Consider the following 19,666-nt stretch of genomic DNA (forward strand, 5'->3'; position numbering starts at 1 on the left):
TGAAAGAGAGGGGTTTAAACAGAACATGAGATGAAGAAGATGCATAGCATATTCTTGAAGCAAAAATAACAAATCAGTAGTAGATCAAAAATATAGAATTAAGAACTGATAAACTTAGAGACCTAATAGTATAGTACATTTGTACTATAATATTATGCTGAAGCTGTTGCACAGACTGAATAAAAATTTGGCAATTGGGGATGATGGGATATTGGCATAGATTTAAAGAGTGTTCAGCTGAGCTAACTGTTTCTTTGACCAGGCTATATCATTTGCACCTCAGAACAGGGAAGATTCCACAGGCAGGGAATGAATGTATGATAATCCCATTGCATAAAGGATGGTGCAAAGACTGATGTGTCGAGCTGTCAACCTATCAGTATTTCTGGAGTGTGGTGAAGATTTTGGAGAAGTTAGTAAGAACTTTTATACAGAATTGTGTTGACAGAGAATCCCTACTTTGCAGTGAACTGTGGGTTTTCTAATGGAAGGTCATGTTTCAGCAACTTGCTCACAGTAATCTTACCATTGAGTTAGACAAGGGAAGTATATGCTGATGCATTTAGACTTTGCTAAGGCTTTTGACAGGACATACCATGAAGAACTATTGCATAAATTTCAGAAAATATAGGATTTTCTTATAAAATATTAGTGTGGATAAGAGGATGGCTGACTGACATCAAAAAGTAATGTATGTTTGATGTGAGTCTGCAAATTTGTAGGTGACCAGGTGTGTACCACAGGGATCACTCCTTGGGGCATTGTTATTCATTCTTTACATTAATAACATTGGGAAAGATTTGACATGTGACCTACAGCTGTTTGATGATGATATAAAGATAGGCAGGGTAATCAGGAATGCAGTAATGCAACTGATATGCAGTACTTGCAGATTAATTTGAATAGGCTGGAACTATAGGCATGTGAAAATGGCTATTCCTTCAATGTTAATAAATGTAAAGTTATGTACTTCACATTAATCTGATAACAACTACTCACCACCTTATACATCTCAATCATATTCCCCTTTTCATTCTATTCACAAGGCTCTGCAAATTGCATACCTTAATCTATCTTCATATTCCCACATTCCAGAGACCACACTGATTAGTGAATCTTCTCTGGACTCTCTTAAATATCTTCATCCCCTTCAAAACCAGATGACCATATCTGTGCACTATAGTCCATATGTGACCTGATCGAGGACTTATACAAAGTGACCATAACTTCTTTGCTTCTGCATGTAAAGGCCCTCCTCGTCATTGCCATAATTCATTTTGATGTTCTCGCAATTTTAGAAGTGATCATTAAATTTGCAAGTCTTTTTCCCTGACTTCTTCCAGATCGCTCATCTCTTCCACTTCCACTTCAAAATTTTTCCATTAATTTATACTCTGCATCTCATCTTTGCAACACTAAGCTGGTAGCTCCACTTATTCGTCCATTCACACAGTCTGTTCAGATCCTCCTGTAAGGCCAAAACATCTGCTTATCTCTTCATAGTTCTTACCAACTTTGTAAACAGCTACATATCCCAGATAAACCTCTCTCATTATCATTAACATACAGGTTAAACAATAGTGGTCCAAGAACAGCTCATAACTATCCAGTTACCTATTTAACATGTTTCTATTTCTGTTGTGAATTGGATTCTTGGATGTTGGTTGTTCAAATTGGAAAGGAAAATGTTTAAGGTGTTGAGGCCAAATAGTGAACACATTTTCTACGTAGCATAGATTATGGCAAATTCATCACCATACCATACCTTATATCTGTGGCATCTGTGAAAAGGTTGCCAATAACTTTTCTGTGTGGCTACTTACCACACAGAAAGTTAGCATCCCTTATCTGCTCTCCTGAAGACCAACTGCAACCTCTGGATCTATCAAGCACCCTGCAGCTGCATCCATTCATACAGTGACCAAACAGGCAGGACACTCAACATCAGAATACATCTGATATTAACTGTTTCCACCACTATGGCCACTCAGGTTTGGCAGACCATTCTCTGAATACCTGTCACAGGATCCGATGGGGGAAAAAAGCTACATTACTCCACTTAAGCAGGTTTAAAATTGAGAGGCTTTTCTTCAGATCTGCTGCAGTTCTCATGAACTATCACAACCTGAAGAAATTTGATTCCATCAAACCGCCCCTTATATGGGAAACCCTCATCTGCAGACAATCAGCCTAATGCCCAAGAGCACTCATCCAAAGCCAGTAGGTGGCATGGTATTGGGACTATAGGCCTTTCTGTATTTCTGTTGAAAGTTTTTGGTTTAATCCTTTATCCAAGTCTAAGCAAACAAAGTTTGCACATGAAATCACTTCACTACTGGGTTACTTGTATGAGGTGTGTTCAAAAAAAGACTGAACTTTTTAAATAGCGTGCCAACTGGCACAGAGAGCACACTGCAGCTACTGAGCACACCTAGCAGCAGGTTTTGATAACAAACTGCCATTTATCTCATTCTGCTACGAGCATTAGTCATCGAGTTGCATCCGCTGAAGTGAGCACATGCATAAGCTGTTCGGGAGATTATTGACAAAGTGACAATCAAAGAGCTTGAAGAACAACTTTGTGTGTGTGTGTGTGTGTGTGTGTGTGTGTGAAATTTTGCTGCAAACTTGGTAAAAATTTTACAAAGACATTTCAGTTGCTTAACCAAGCATATGGGGGGAGGGCTGTATGAGCTGAATGCAGTGCTATGAGTGGTTTAAGCATTGATGGATGAGTCGGTCAAAGATTAAGGTGATGTTGATTATGTTTTTTGATTGGAAAGGCATTGTCCATTATGAATTTGTATCACGTGGTCAGATGGTAAACAAAGAATTGTACCAGAAAGTTTTAGCCCATTTGATGCTGTGCGCAGGAAGAGAACTGAATTGTGGGAAAACCAGACTTGGATGTTGCACCACGACAATGTGCCGCTCCTCATCTGCAGTTATATGACAAAACATCAGACATCCATTGTGCCCCATCCACCCTATTCTCTGGACTTAGCCCCAGCAGACTTTTTCCTGTTTCCTAAACTTAAAGCCACTTTGAAAGGATGTTGTTTCCAAACCATAGAGAAGATTCGGGAAAATGCGATAAGAGAACCGTGGGCCATCACCGAAAGTACGTTCCAGGAAGTATTCCAACAATGGAAGAAATGTTGGAAATGGTGTATTGCCAGTAGAGTGGACTACTTTGAAGGGGGACAGTGTTTAAAATGTTGTAAAATGAGTAATAAAGTCTTTATAGCAAAAGCTCGGTCTTTTTTTGATGTGAAGTCATTAGCTGTATATATAGAAGCTAATATCCCTAATTTGCCTTAGACAGATCATAGAAAAATATAAAGAATTCAGACTCCCTCTGGTAATGTGTTTCTTAGACTACTCTAAAGCTTTTGACTGTGTTGAGCATGTGAAACTATGGAAAGTAATGAAAAGAATGGGTTTTCTTCAACACACTATCAGGTTGATAGCCAACCTGTATAAAGAGCAACAAGCTACGTTAAGAACAGGTGTTGGATTGACTGACTAGCTTCAAGTTGGAAAAGGAGTTAGGCAAGGATGTTTACTTTCTCCTCCCTTGTTTAGTATATATGTGGAGGACATCATACGTGAAACATTGGATGAGCTCAGGACAGGAATTAGGATAGGAGGTAGATTGATCAGTAATCTGAGGTATGCTGATGATACAGTATTCCTTTGTAATGACATGGAAGAACTAGGACTAATTCTTGACAAAGTTAACAAGATCAGTAATAACAGAGGACTTCAACTCAATCCTAGCAAGACAAATATTATGGTTCTCAAAGGAAATACAAACAGAGAAGCTCTTGAGAAATAAGTGTACCTTAATAGAGAAAGAATTGAGGAAGCCAGCAAGTTTGAGTACCTGGGATCCATTATTAATGTGAAGAATTGCTGTTCAGAAGACGTCAGAAAAAGGTTAGGAATGGCTAAAACAACAGGGAGAGACCTGTCTAAAATCTGGAAGGATGGATCTATCTCCATGGAAACAAAGTTGAGGATTTTGGATGCAGTTGTTTTTCCAACAGCGACTTATGGATGTGAGACTTGGAACCTAAAGAAGTCAGATAAGAAATGGATATCTGCTTTTGAGATATGGTGTTACAGAAGGCTGTTCTTCTTCTTATTATTATTGTGCTGTCTTCTATCGAAGGTCAGCGACAATCTTGGCGAATTTGCACTCTTGTACTAATCTGAGCAGTTGTGCACTGCTCTTTCCTGTCCACGTCTTGATGTTGTCAAACCATGATATTCTTTTTCTTCCTCTAGTTCCTTTGCCACCAATTCTTCCTATCAAAATAGTTTGTAGAAGTTGGTATTTGCTGTTTCTCATGATGTGGCCAAGATATGATGTTTTTCGTTTCTTGATTATTTGTACAAGATGTTTAGCTTTGCCAATGGATTTTAAGACATCTTCATTGGTAATTTTTTCTGTCCATGATATCTTTAGCATTCTTCTGTATAGCCACATCTCAAAGGCTTCGATTTTCTTGATGGTTGTCGCCTTCAATGTCCATGTTTCAACTCCATAGAGCAGAATAGACCACAGGTAGCATTTCAGCATTCGGCATCTGACTTCCATGTTTAGGTCTTTATTGCAGAATAGTGTTCTCATTTTCATGAAGGACTGCCGTGCAACTTCAATCCTTGTCTTTATATCTATTTCTGGATCCCAATGTTCATTAAGCCAGCAACCAAGATATTTATATCTTGACGCTTGATCAATATTTTTCCCATTGAGTGTCAGTTTCATTGATGAGGCTGGATGTTTGCTGATGATCATGTATTTTGTCTTGTTGATGTTTATATTTATTCCCATTCTTTGGCTTTCTATGTATACTCTGTCAATGAGTTTTTGGAGATCCATAATATTATCTGCAATTAGCACGGTGTCATCTGCATATCGAAGGTTGTTAACAATCTTTCCATTTATTGTGATTCCCTCTGAACATTCTTCCAATGCTTTTTTAAAGATTACCTCTGCATATATGTTGAACAGGAGTGGTGAGAGCACACATCCTTGTCTCACTCCTCTTTTGATGTTGATATCACTGGTGGTAATGTTGTCTAATTGAACGGTAGCTGACTGATTCCAATACAGATTTGTTATTAGTCTTATGTCTTGTTCGTCTAGCCTTATTTGTTGAAGGACTTCTATTAAGTTAGTGTGTCTGACTTTGTCGAATGAAGAAGGCTGTTGAGGATATCATATACTGAAAGGCATACAAATGAATGGGTGTTAGAAAAGATCAGCAGAACTTTAAGGCTTCTTAAGGATATTGACAGAAGAAAGTTAAAATATTTTGGACACATAGAAAGGATGAAAGGGGGACTTCTCAGAACAGTAATAAAAGGTAAAGTTCTTGGAAAAAGAGGCAGGGGTAGACCATTAATGAGATGGATGGATGGCATGTCTGGAATGACTGATCTTCAGAGAGTTGAGGCCGCCAGAAAAGCAAACAACAGGACTACATGGTGAGGCCTGGTGTAGTCACTGAGCATTGGAGTGACCATACAGCATCTGTAGATGCCCAGTGAAGTGAAGAAGAAGAATATCCCTACATGTCTGTAAGGATATGTGCATTTCATTATGGGATACTAAGGTAATTGATGTAAAGTCATTAGCTTTTACATACAAGTAGCCCAGTCGTGAAGTGGCTTCACGAGCAAAACTTTGTTTGCTTAACTTGGATAAAGTAGTAAACCAAGAGTATAACTTCTTGGCATCTTTAATTTATTTTCTGTATTTCTTCTGTTCTATCTCATTTACTGAAGTGTGAATGCATGCATTTGTTAATACATGCATTCTCTGATGATACTGATTTAAGTTTGGCAAAATATTATTATTATATCATACAAGGACTCATCATGGGAGGGCACATCACCCAATACAACTCATTGTTTCCCCTTACTTAATCCTCCAACTACATGGTGCTACTACCATCAACACAATGATGCTACTACCATCATAGCAAAACAATTTTGTTTTGCTATGATGGTAGTAGCAAATGATGCTATTTTGTATGCAAATTGCATGTGTTCTCTTGGCCTATTTGCCTGTAAATTTCAGTTATTATTCAGTTTACATTGTCAGTTTCTTGAAACAACATCATGTCTGATAATCAACTTATAAGCCTAAACACCAGGATGGACATTAGTTTTGAAGCTGCAGTTGGTTTTTTATATTCCTTAAAGCTATGCAGTGGTCTCCTCCAGGTTATCTAGCTTTGGCTCTTAAGTGACTTATACAAGTACTAGCCATAATTAAGTTTGCTATTAATGACTTCTTATCAATGATTGTCTTCCAAATTAATGTGTTTTCTTTTTGGGTTTCCAGTATTCTTAAGTGCAGTATTTCAGTTTTCTAATGTACTACTGACTGTATTAATTCACCCAGATTATGATGTTCTGGATTTTGTTGTCTGACATCACACTTGTTTTTGCTAAACCTTTCCTCCTCATTTCTGTGTAAGTGACTATACCACCTTTGATTAGTTTGTTGATGTTCTAATGTCTTAATTTTTTAATATGATTCTGCCCTTGATGCTATCTGTTCATAATCCTAATTTTTCAGGCAACTCTCCTTCTCTCCTGTGGCCTCTAGTCTTTGATTAACCATTTTATTTTGTACTCTGTTATTAGATCTAGAATTGTATTCTTTATTACCAATTTTCACACCAAATTTGTTCCAACAGTTAGATATTCAGTTAATGAGTCTTGAAGATTTCTTCTAAGCTTTATTTGATCATCATTATCTGTATAGCATAAAGAACAGAGTATCAGGTTTAATGGCACTTTCTTACAATAAATGACCAATAAAAGTATGCACCCTTGCCTCATAACTGACTTTTCATAAGGTGTAAGGCAAGAATACTTCATTCATTTCTTACTGTCACCGTATAACCCTGGTACAGGATATATATATATATATATATATATATATATATATATATATATATATATATAAATCAGTGGCTTTGCGTGCCCATTTTGGTTTTGTGTGCTGTTGTGGCTTATGCAACCCGCACTACAAAATTCACTTCGGTTTGACTGTATGATTGCATTTTTATCGATGTATGAAAGTTTTAAGAGTGTATAGCCCATTAGTGCTCATCTTAATTGGTCTAATGCAATTAACTGTAGGATTTTGAATACTTTAATTTATTAGTAAATTGTAACTAAATCTGCACAGACTGGGGGACAATGTGTTTGTTTTAAGATACTGTATATTAGAAAACAATAATGAAGGAGAATGCTATGTTTAGTTGGTATATTTGAATTACTCAAAGGTATAAAAATTTGGAAGAGAAGGACAAGGCTTACATCCTTCATCTACAATACTGTTTCCCATTGTAAATATGGGCAAAAAAAGTTTAAATTTATTGAAAATTATATATAAAAAACTTGCCTACCACTTCGGATCACGTAAAACAGATGAAACTTAGAAAACAAAAACAGTAACTCATGACAAATGACAGTGTTCAATTGGATTGGTTGACACAATAATTAATCACATTGTCTAGATGCTACTGTCTCAGAACTCAGCCAGCCTTGCCTTCGGTTTAAAAGGTTTAAAACTATTAGAATGCTGAGAATTTGACCCACTATGCCATTTGCACATCTCTTCAAAGGGCTCAAAGTGTATGTATTTTGAACACACACACACACCTGGACTATTAACGTGAATGTGATGCAATGTTTAGGTATTGAAAGTGTCCTCTTCATGAAGCATTAGTCTATTGTGTTTACTTTTAGGAATTACATGAGATCTGGAAACAATTAGGGGAGTTTTTAACAGGAATAAATGCAAAAATTTAATATTAGTGATATTGCTATTCAGTGGATGAGCACCACACAGCTAGCATAGGTCTCATATTAGCATGCCTGGAATATTCACCTCTGATATATATATATATATATTATTGCATAGGCTGTGTAGAAGGAATGGGTGCGAGTTTCTGAATGTGTGGAGTGATTTTGAGGGAAGATTAGATTTGTATAAGAGGGATGGCCTACACCTGAATGCATTTGGTATCAGGAGTCTTGAAAAACTAATAACTGGTATTGTAAATCTACAATACTGTTTCCCATTGTTAATATGGGCAAAAAAAGTTTAAATTTATTGAAAATTATATATAAAAAACTTGCCTACCACTTCGGATCACGTAAAACAGATGAAACTTAGAAAACAAAAACAGTAACTCATGACAAATGACAGTGTTCAATTGGATTGGTTGACACAATAATTAATCACATTGTCTAGATGCTACTGTCTCAGAACTCAGCCAGCCTTGCCTTCGGTTTAAAAGGTTTAAAACTATTAGAATGCTGAGAATTTGACCCACTATGCCATTTGCACATCTCTTCAAAGGGCTCAAAGGTGTATGTATTTTGAACACACACACACACCTGGACTATTAACGTGAATGTGATGCAATGTTTAGGTATTGAAAGTGTCCTCTTCATGAAGCATTAGTCTATTGTGTTTACTTTTAGGAATTACACGAGATCTGGAAACAATTAGGGGAGTTTTTAACAGGAATAAATGCAAAAATTTAATATTAGTGATATTGCTATTCAGTGGATGAGCACCACACAGCTAGCATAGGTCTCATATTAGCATGCCTGGAATATTCACCTCTGATATATATATATATATTATTGCATAGGCTGTGTAGAAGGAATGGGTGCGAGTTTCTGAATGTGTGGAGTGATTTTGAGGGAAGATTAGATTTGTATAAGAGGGATGGCCTACACCTGAATGCATTTGGTATCAGGAGTCTTGAAAAACTAATAACTGGTATGAGACCTAACAGAGTAAGGGAAACTAAATTATAATGGCAGGAATGGTGAGAATGTGAGTGTAAGATTGAGAATTTTATATACCTGTGCTAATGATGGGAATGATTACGAGGAGAGAATGATTTTGACTTCATGTTCATCAGGTTTGGACCCACCAAATCTGTGCAAAGATGTCTACATGTATAAGGCATTAGAGAAGAATAGTGATCTGCAAGTTGTGTGTGTCATGCAGACAAGAGTATACAAAAGAACATGCAGGTAGATTATTATGTCTATACATGAATGTTAGGAGTATCAGAAACAAAGGGGGTAGAGCAGGGGTGTCCAACCTTTTAGCTTCCCTGGGCCACATCGGAAGAAGACGAGTTGTTTTGGGCCACACATAAAATACACTAACAATAGCTGATGAGCAAAAAAACGTAGAATGTATAGTTAACATATTTAAGTAATTTAAACTTCATTAATTCATGAATTTTTTATTATAAAAGTAAAAGACAAGACAGCAACATGAAATTAGTGAGATGTTTACATTGTTTTTGAGACACTAATGCTTCGATATTTGGTTCGATGGAAATAGTTGCAATTCTCAGTGAGTTCTCAAGGTGCTCAGCAGATATTTTGGTTCTAGTTTTATTCTTCGTGTGCTTTATCCTTGAAAATAGCTGCTCAAAAATGTAGGTGCTTCCAAATAGCGATGACATGAATAAGGCATGATTGTGAAGCGAGGGATATTTTTCTCTGGGAAGATATAGCTTATAGAAGGCCAGTAAAGAGACATGATTAAATTTTTCTTTAAATTGAATGTCAGATTGTAGCTCTATGCATTCCATTTAAAAATTGGCAGGTAATATGTTTATGTCGACTGAAAATGGAGTCGTAAATATATCAAACGATTGATGATTTTTCCGGAAATCTTGAAACCTCTTCTCAAATTCCTGTATCAAATCGAAAAGCAAGGCTGCATATTTTTCGTTGTTCACAGGACCATGTTTAGCCAATGTGTTGAAATGCATAAAATTGTTTGCCTTAATTTGAGATTGCCATAGTTTCAGTTTCATTTCGAACGCTCTTATAGTTTGAAATATTGTATAGATCAGTTGGTTTTCACCTTGAAGACGCATGTTTAACTCATTTAAATGAGCGGTCAAGTCTACTAAAAATGCCAAATCTATGAGCCAGTTTTCATCGTCAAGTTCTGGCACAAATTTTGTTTTTGATTCCATAAATGACTTGATTTCATTTCGCAAATCATAAAATCTTTTCAACATTTTACCTCGACTTAACCATCTTACTTCCGAAAAGTAAATGATGTCCCCGTAGTCAGCCAGCATCCATAAATTTAAGTAATTCCTGGAATTGGCGATGATTCAATCCCTTGGCCCTAATGAAATTTACAGCCTTGATGACAATCTGCATGATGTTATCCATCTTTAAAGCTTTTGTGCATAAATTTTCTTGGTGTACTATGCAGTGATATTTCATGATACTTAAATTTTGGGAGGCAATTGCATCGTCTTCTATTAATTTTACAAGTCCATCTCTTTTATCTATCATTGCCAGGGGCACCATCAGTAGCTATACCAGATATGTTCACAATGGACAAAGAAAATTGCTTTAACATATTTTTTCACTGCTTCATATAAATCTCTTGATTTAGTTGTGTCTTTTAATGGCACTAAAGAAGCCATTTCTTCAGTGATATTATATTCGTCATCAATACCTCTAATAAAAATTGCCAATTGAGCTGTATTATTATCATCAGTACTTTCGTCTATCGCCAAAGCATAAAATTTAAAATTAGCAGTTCTACTCTCCAAAACTTTTTCGACAGATTTTCCTATTTCATCAATTCGCCTGGCTATAGTCTGGTGAGACAAACTGATTTTAGAAAAATCCCCTTTTTTATCAGGGCAAATTATATCTGCCACGCTTTCCATACATTGCTTAATAAACTCACCATCGGCATACGGTTTTGATTTTTTTGCTATCAAGTTTGCAACCACATAACTAGCTTTTACAATAGAATCCGCTTCAGTTGTTATTTTTTTTTAAAAAACTTTGTTGAGATGATAGACTTTTTTCAGTTCTGCTATTTTGTCTTTACGACACATTCCTCGATACACACTGAATTTTGCATGTAATGCCTTTTCAAATTGTAGTCTTTGAAAACTGGCACAAATTCCCTACAAATTAAGCAGATTGCCTTAGTATTTGCCTCGACAAAAAAGTAGTCGTCTGTCTACTTTACGTTGAACAATCTTCCTTCTTCTATAATTTTTTGTTTTTTTTGGTTCAGTTTTCTTTTGAGATGCTGTGGAAGTCATGCTGGAATTTTAAAAAAAAAATAGATTGAAAATTAGAAAGCTAGGTTTAATAATCACCAAATCACCAAATTTTTACTACTAAAAAAATTACTCGCCAAATCGCCATAAACACACGTAGCGTCTGCACCTTTCTTCAGTGTCAACTCGACTGTTTACAATTGCACATTGAAAGCTGTACCAGCATATCCATGGCGCACATAGAGAGACACCTATTGCGTGGTAAAAGTAGGAAGCAAGAGCGCTAGTGCCATTTATTATGTTGAGAAGTAACTACTCGCATGGGCGGCAATTTTGAATAAATACAATTATTTGAGAATGATTTTATGAATCTCTCATTGCTAAAGAACGTGTTAAATTCAAAAGTTCATTGCTTATAAATTAATAGCATGTTAAAATTGTATTTGTAGTATTATTAATGGTATTTTTTAGTCACAATCTCATAAAGTTTGTAAGTTTACGATTTTTTGTTGGGCCGCATGTGGCTCGCGGGTTGGACAAGCCGTGGATAGAGTTTGTTTGTTGCTTGGTCAATATGTTTGGACCTCAGATTGTAGGCATTAGTGAGACCTGGCTATCAGAATCAGACCTACCAACTGGTATTGAGTGTAAAAGGTACAGTATTTTTAGGAGGGATAGGAGAGGAGGTGCATGCTGCTAATGATATTAGATGACTTGAATCCAGTTAGTGTTGAGACCTCTGATTGTAGTACTTCATGTGGTATTGAATTTGAAGCCATCTGGTGTGAGGTGGAGTCTAACAAAATCAATTGCATAGTGGAGTGTTGTTACAGACCTGGTTGGACTGGTTGCTAGTGATGAAGGAATGCATCATCAAATAGAGACGATGGGTGTGAAAAGAGTAATCATTATTGACAACTTCAGTTATCTAGATATTGATTGGGTAGCAGTAAAATCACATGAGAAGAATGAAACTGAATTTATTGAGCTCTTGCGAGACAACTTCCTCAAGCAGCATGTGACAGAAGGAACTTGAGATCAAAGAGTGTTAGATTTGATTACAGTGTCAGAGGGTGTTTCAGTTAAAGACATAACTATTGTGCCTCTGGTTGGTTGACAATGATCATGCGGTACTCACTTGAGAAGTGACCAAGTTTATGAATATTCCATTCAGAAAAGGTTACATGCCGAACTATAAAGCAGGAAATTATGACTAACTGAGGAGTATACTGAGTTCAGCAGAATGGTATTAGTTGCTGGATAGGAAGAATGGCAGCAGTGCATGGGAATCATTTAAAAATACTTAAATGATGCAATATCAGAATGTGTCCCAAGAGTTCAAAGAATAAATAGGGTAGAAGAATAAATAGAGATGTGTAATCTTATTAAGCAAGAGATTTGTAAGGAACAGATGATGTGGAAAGAATACTGTGCACAAAAGGATGATGTCCATTATGAAAATTATAAGCAGCAGGCTAGAATAGTCAACTGTTGTATGGAGAGCTAAGTCTGAGTATGAAAGACACCCCACAAGAATTCTATCGATATGTTGCAAGTAAAAGAAAGAATGATCATGAAAGAATAACACTTCTGTTGCAGATAGTGTGAGGGTAACAGATGCAGAAGAGGTTGTTCAACTAATGAGTAATTAAGGATGGCTTAATGGAGAATTAAGGATGGCTGACTGACAGATATCGAGAAATGGTATATGGGGAATGTGACTCTACAAGATTTAAGGTAACTAGTGGTGTACCACAAGGATCAGTCCTTGGTCCACTGTTATTCAATCTGTAAATTAATGATATTGAGAAGTATTTGACAGGTGACATACAGCTAATTGCTGATGATGCAAAGATAGGTAGGGTAATCAGGAATGCTATTGATATGCAGTACTTGCAGAATGATTTGAATAGGCTGGAATTATGGGCATGGAAAATGAATGTCAGTTCAATGTCAGTAAATTCAAAGTCATTCACTTTGGCGTGATTAGATATCTGTCATATTATATTGGTGGGATTATGCTAGAAGAAACTCAGACTTAGGGAACTTGGAGTGTTAGTAGTTAGCAAGTTGAAATTCAGGGGCCATGTAGCAAAGATTGTAAATACAAGTCAAAAGATAATTGCAATGCTGAAACAAACTTTCACATGTAAAGATTAGGATGTCATTTTGCCTTTTTACAAGTCCTTGATAAGACCTCACTTGGTCTATTGTGTGTAGGTCTGGTCTCCTGGTTTCCATTGTGAGTCTGAGATACAGTGGAGAGAGAGTGTTAAAAATTATATCAGGATTGTGGAATACTGATTATGAAGACAGATTGAGAATTTGTAGACTGCAGACATTGGCAAACAGTAGAAAGAGGTGTGATATGATTGAGACTTACAAACTTCTGAAAGGGACATACAGGATTTTAATTGATAAAATGTTTCAATTTATGAAAGGTGGGGAAAGAACAAGATGGCATCCTTGGAAGCTGAGATGCCATTAAGAAGGGGATAAGGGCTAGATTTTTCTCTCATAGAATGGTGAATGATTGGAATGGATTGCCATTGAATGTTGTGTGTGCAGGTGGTGTGAATGAATTCAAGAATAAGTATGATAGCTGGTGTATGTAGTATGTGGTCCTCCCTTGATGAGTCTCTGACTCTCTGGAGGTCTCTCCTAATAATAATAATAATAATATATTATTCTGAATGATGTTCTATTTATAACTTATAATTGCAACAATTTGAACAGCTTTTCTCATACCAGTTATGTGCCTTTTCCAGATTTACAAAACTTAAATAATATTTAAGTAATATTAAATAAATAATACTGTTACATTCCCATGGTTTCTTGACTTTAAATAATACTCAGGTCTTAATGGAATCCCAATTTTTCTTACCCTCTTTTCAAGTTTGCTTTCATAGATCATACCTGGAACATTCAGCAAGTCAATTTCTTCTTTTATTTAATAATATCATTCATTTGAAATAATTTTATAATTAAATCTATAAATAAGGGGATATGATCCAAATAGAGCGTGGAATTCGCAACCTGCCTAACCACATCGCCAACAACGTGAGACTGGATGTAGTCGGTGTTCTCACGAAAGCCAAACCTCCAAAATCCAACTTATCCAAAAACGAATATACAGCCCTACAAGAATTAAAAAACAACAAAAAAATAGTAATCACCAAAGCTGATAAGGGAAGCACCACTGTGGTACTCAATCAAAAAGACTACAAAGGTAAGCTAAATTCTTTAATACGAGACCGTACTACTTACCTCCCCATTGAATATAATCCGACCAACTCTCAGATCAGAACTATCCACAGACATCAAAATATTTGTAAGCTTTATTCTAATAACAAAATGCATATCAGTTTTGAATATCAAAATTGTTTATAAATATGTACTTTGCATATATCATACATTCTTTATTCAGAAGCTGGCTGGACTGATGGCTTTGGTTCTGATCTCACTGATTTTTCTATTTCTTCAACTCCTGATGTGGAGGAAGTAGGAGAACTTCCTCAAGATTCATCTCCATCTCATACTACTGTTAAAAAGTGAGTTATATTTTCTAAAAATTACCAGTTTCTATATACTTAAGTATTTAATGGTAATTAAGAAGAATAAATGTTTATTTTATAATCCATTGTATAAAGAAATATGGAGTTTCTAAACTTCAGGGTTTCAGGTCTGTTTTAGACCTTCTCAGTGAAATTTATTTTTTATCAGAATATTTTAACAAATTCACCTCTTTATGACCTTTCTTTCTTATCCTGACTCAAACCTAATTGTTAAATTTCTTCCTCATCTGTTGCTTATTATACCCTTCTCAATTACTCTGTCATCTTTTCATTGATGAAATACAACAACAATTCTTATCCATGTTTTCACTGAAGTGTAACAAATGTATTGCTGGCTTGTAGGGTGTTTAATGGTGGTGCCTGTGGTTTTGTATGCTCTAACATCTGATGGAAGAAGTGCATAAAATAAAGTGCAAAAAATTATTATTCCCAACTGTCCATGACACATAGGTACATTTTCAGTATACTTCAAGAGCTGTCAATCTGAATAAATTTGCTTTAGCAGTTCAAAACAAATGTTTATTTTTTAGATACATTAGTTACCATATAAAATAATTAGAATGGGTTAGCATGAATTTTTATTAAACTGAACATTACTTCTAACTATTTTTTTGTTATCTTTTTTTTTTCTTTTTTTGACTGACAACATCTTCAGAAAGATTTCAAGAAATATACCAAAACAAAATTAAAAAAAAAAAACTAAATGCTTTAAATGGCCATTATTTTTCTCAAATTGAAATATATTGAACAGTTTGTATATTGTTGTGTAAATGTTATAGGTGATTGCTTGCATAAGAGAGGACTTGTATATTACAATTGTAATTGTAATTAAAGACTTTCAGATATTATGAAGCATATTTCCCTACTTTCTATTTAATATGCCATGTCAGCAAATTACATCAGAAGACCCTTTGAACATTTTTGCTAAAGTGTTTTCCTCTGAAGTAAGGCATGGGTCTGCAAGTGATGTTCTGTGAGAATGTGGGTGCAACCAGACTAATATTTTCTTCTGTCGTTGTTTTCGACATTACCTGTGTGCTCTTTTTTTTACCTTTTTTTTACAGATTTCAAAACTTTTCTCAGTTTGACCTACGTAGCCCTTTTTGCAGGAACATGGGATTTTATATACTTGCAGGGTATTTATAAAATGGAATGTTATCTAGCAAAATGTAGGGAGCTTTGAAAGGTGGTACCTAGTTTGAAGGCTATTCTGACATTGATATATTTTAGTAATTGGGTTTTCTGTCTTAACATGTTTCCATCATTGGATAAGGAGATAGTGCTCTTTGTAATTGATTTCTGAACTTGCATGTGATGGTTTTGTCAGAAAATATTTTTTTAATAACTTCCTTAAGTAGCATTTTGGAGGAATTGGAAAATTAGGATTTTAAGTTCTTCTCTTCTTTTTGCTTCATTATCTTTGATTATATTTAAAGTTTTATTTTTTAAGGTTGTAATGATACCTAATTTTTGTTGAGGTTGTTGAAATATGTTTGCATGCATGCATGTACCTACTTATCATTAGTTTGGGTTTGTTTTCTAAGCTTCTAATGTTAATCCTCCAGCATTGTTTTTGCTGACCAAGATATCAAGTATGATATCTTGGTCATCATGCAATGATAATTTGCCATTTCTATTTTTACATAAACTTGATTTTTAGATGGCAGTTACTCTGGAATTGTACAAAATTTCTTAGCTATTTTGGGTTATGTTTCCGTAGGATAAATAACATCTAAATATCTCCACCAAACATATAATACTAGAATTGTTTCTGCTAAGGGCTTCTTACTCAAATTTTTTTGTGTAAAATTTTTGATGGAAGTGAGACCATCACCAAATTATGTTTTTGGTAGTAAAAACTTCCTTTCCAAGCGAAGAATGAAGATTGAAGGCATTATTGGAAGAGGTATGTGACTTCAGGAGCAAACAGGTTTGTGAGGATATCCACTGATTCTTCAGCTGAAACCTTTGTGAATAACGAAAGTTACATCTAAACTGACTAATATATCTATTTGAGTGACTTGTATACATATAAGTTTCTCTACAAAATAGTTAAAAATTAATAATCATAATAACTGTTCTCTCTCTCATATTATCTACAAAAATTCATGCATATAAACTGGTATTAATGTTAACTCACTGAGTCTACTTGGCTCAGTCGGTATAGACGAAGCCCTTTGGTCAGAAAGACCTGGGTTCGATTCTCGTCTGTGATGTGAGGAACTTTTATATGGTCTCTTTTGACGAAAGGTGAGTTAGCCAATCCAGATGAAAACACCCCCCCTACCCCATACAGAGTTATGGGAGGGGGGGGTATTCACCTGGAAACTCGGTTTTTCGTCTCCCAGAATAGGCAAACTAGCTCTGTGAACATGCATCTACAGACATAGGACACATCAGGAGTCATAGGGTTTAACCCTTATCCTCGAGTTACGATTGCAGTTGCGAAGTCCAAGAATACTTGGTAAGGTTGTGGTCACTTAAGTCCCTGTTAGGACCACTGATGGGATAGGAAATGTTAACTCACTATCATCCTTATAGATATATAGTATAATAAAACTATTAGAGCGAAAGCTTGAGCCCAGTGTGCCAAGAATGCAGAGAACCTTTATAAGCACTTTTCAAATGAAGGTGAGCTTGCCATTCTCATATGGAGATGGCAGAGTTTCTCCTCTGAGCAACTCAACTGGAGCTTTTCATCTTGTAGAATAGATAAGCCAGAAGAATTCTTGTAATTAAAGGCAGAATTGGCCATAATTCCAAATGGCCCAAATAGTTCTTTGTGTTATCATAATATACTCCAAAAAGAATTGCAGTAAATCTTAAATCGTTTCACTAGTAATGGATACAATCCTAAAAAATACTAAAAATCATTAAATCTTAACCTAATAACAGGTAGATTAATAAGGAGCAATTAGATCACTCCAAAACAGTAGTAACTTCCTTTCTTAGAAGTCTCTGAAAAATATTAAAAGCAGAATAAATACCACTTAAAAACTTCATACAAACTGATGTTTAAAACTTCCTTTCTTTTATTGTTACATGGTCAGCATTCATCATGGTAAATACCCAAAGGCAACCACTGTGTTAGAGTAATAACTTTAATAATAACTAATTTAATTAATCATCGTTTTTATCCTAAGTAGTATGCAGAATGTGTTTAATCGATTTGTCAGTAATTCTCTCAAGGATATCCCAAAGGATATTTGACATCCTGAAGGATATTTGAGATATTCCTCTTGAAGACATCTCAAATATCCTTTAGGATGTCAAATATCCTTATATCCTAACACATCCTAGAAACCAATAAAGTCATAGCCAGATTACATACTGAAACTGCAGTGATATTTAAAACAGCCAGCTACAAACAAGTGATATGAAAGCAACCAACCACCTGCAAGTAGATATGTCAGTAGCCAAAATAAAAGAATGTCATCATAAAATCCTCCCATGCATTCTCTGAAAATCAGAGTGTGATATGCAGTATCACAGTGTCTCATTGTCAGACATTGTGATACTACATCCTTGAGACGACATTGAACAGTACATTGTACCAAGATCATCACTCAGTTCATGGCTTGAGAATGAAACACATGATTGCTGTTTTCAGCTGGATAGTGCCACTTTCCATACATCAAATGAAACAATGCAATTTTTTGTTGACAGACTGATTTCTAAAGGACTTTGGCCCCAAGGTTGCCAGATTTGCCACCTCCAGATTTCTTCTTGGGGGGGGGGGGTTACTTGAAAGGTAAGGTGTATTAAAATAATCCTCACACAATTGATGAACTGAAGATGAACATCACTGAAGCAGTCGGTAATTCCATGCTTCAGAGAAGCGTTTCCTCCAATTTGGCCACATGCCTGTGTTCAAGAATGAGGTGGCCATTTTGAACATTTGTTCTAGTAATGTTGTTTATTTTTGCCCATAAAGACACATCATAAAATAAATTTGAAAAATTCAGACTTATTTTATGATGTGTGCAACTTTTGGATCATCCTGTATATTTTTATATATATGTAACAATGCACATACGTATAAGCAGATAAATTGACTCCTAGCTCACTGTGGATACTGAAACAAAAACCACGAAACCATCACCACCTAATATCCTTGAGGAAGAAGCAGAAATGCCACCTGAACAAACAAACAAACAGAAAGTTCAGTGCATTAGCAACAAAAACATTTATTAATATTATCATCAAAAACAAGCATTCTCAGTATTTTGCATTGAACAGTAACATATATTTACATATGTTACAAATGTAATATATATAAATATATCATCATCAAATTCCTACCATGTACCCTCAAGGGGGTGTACAGGATATGATAGTACTACATGAAAAATTCACATCATTACTAACTTTCTATCTACAATTTTCCTCCAAATCAGTTTGTTACCTGTCAAGACTCCAACATTATCAGATCTTATATTTCTATCTTCTAAGGCACTTTTTACCACCTGTATCAATCCACCTATATCTTGGTCTTCCTATTGGTCTTTTTCCTGCCAACTGGGCAGAGAACACTTGTTTTGCTAATTTTTTCTCTCCCATTCTGTTTATGTGACCATACCACCTGAGATTAGCTCTGTTTTGATATTATCAGTGCTTGTTTCGTTTAGCAATTTTTCGAAGTAATTACTCCATACTTCAAGGATATCTTTTTCTCCTGTTTTCATGTCACCTTTATCATCTCTAACTCCTTTTACAGCACTCTTTCTTGATATTATCAGCATCCATTCCTGGATGCTGATAATATCAAGTTCTTCCTAATATCCTCGTTTTTAATATGATATTGCCATTGATGCCATCTGTTCGTGCCCCTAATCTTTCTCAGTACTCTTATATCTGCTGTCTCTATTCTTTGGTCAAGTGTTTTTCTTCTGGCCCAGCTCTCAGATCCGTAAGTTAAAATTGCTTTGAACACTGTATTGTATACAGCTAATTTAGTGTTTTGACTAATTTCTCTCTTTTTCCATA

General features: G+C 35.4%; 1 protein-coding gene across 1 annotated transcript in view; it reads left to right on the forward strand.

The window, feature by feature from the left end:
• The window catches only part of LOC150106702 (C-Jun-amino-terminal kinase-interacting protein 4-like), a 713,212-nt gene that overhangs the window by 207,304 nt on the left and 486,242 nt on the right, over window positions 1-19,666 (forward strand). The window contains 1 exon segment of the mRNA XM_090393457.1: window positions 14,533-14,656. Within this exon segment, the coding sequence (XP_090249583.1) occupies window positions 14,533-14,656 (124 nt within the window).

Source organism: Typopeltis vanoorti, chromosome 5 (genome assembly GCF_054136105.1).
Source record: "Typopeltis vanoorti isolate ZY-2024b chromosome 5, IOZ_Tvanoo_1.0, whole genome shotgun sequence".
Taxonomy (NCBI): Eukaryota; Metazoa; Arthropoda; class Arachnida; order Uropygi; family Thelyphonidae; genus Typopeltis; species Typopeltis vanoorti.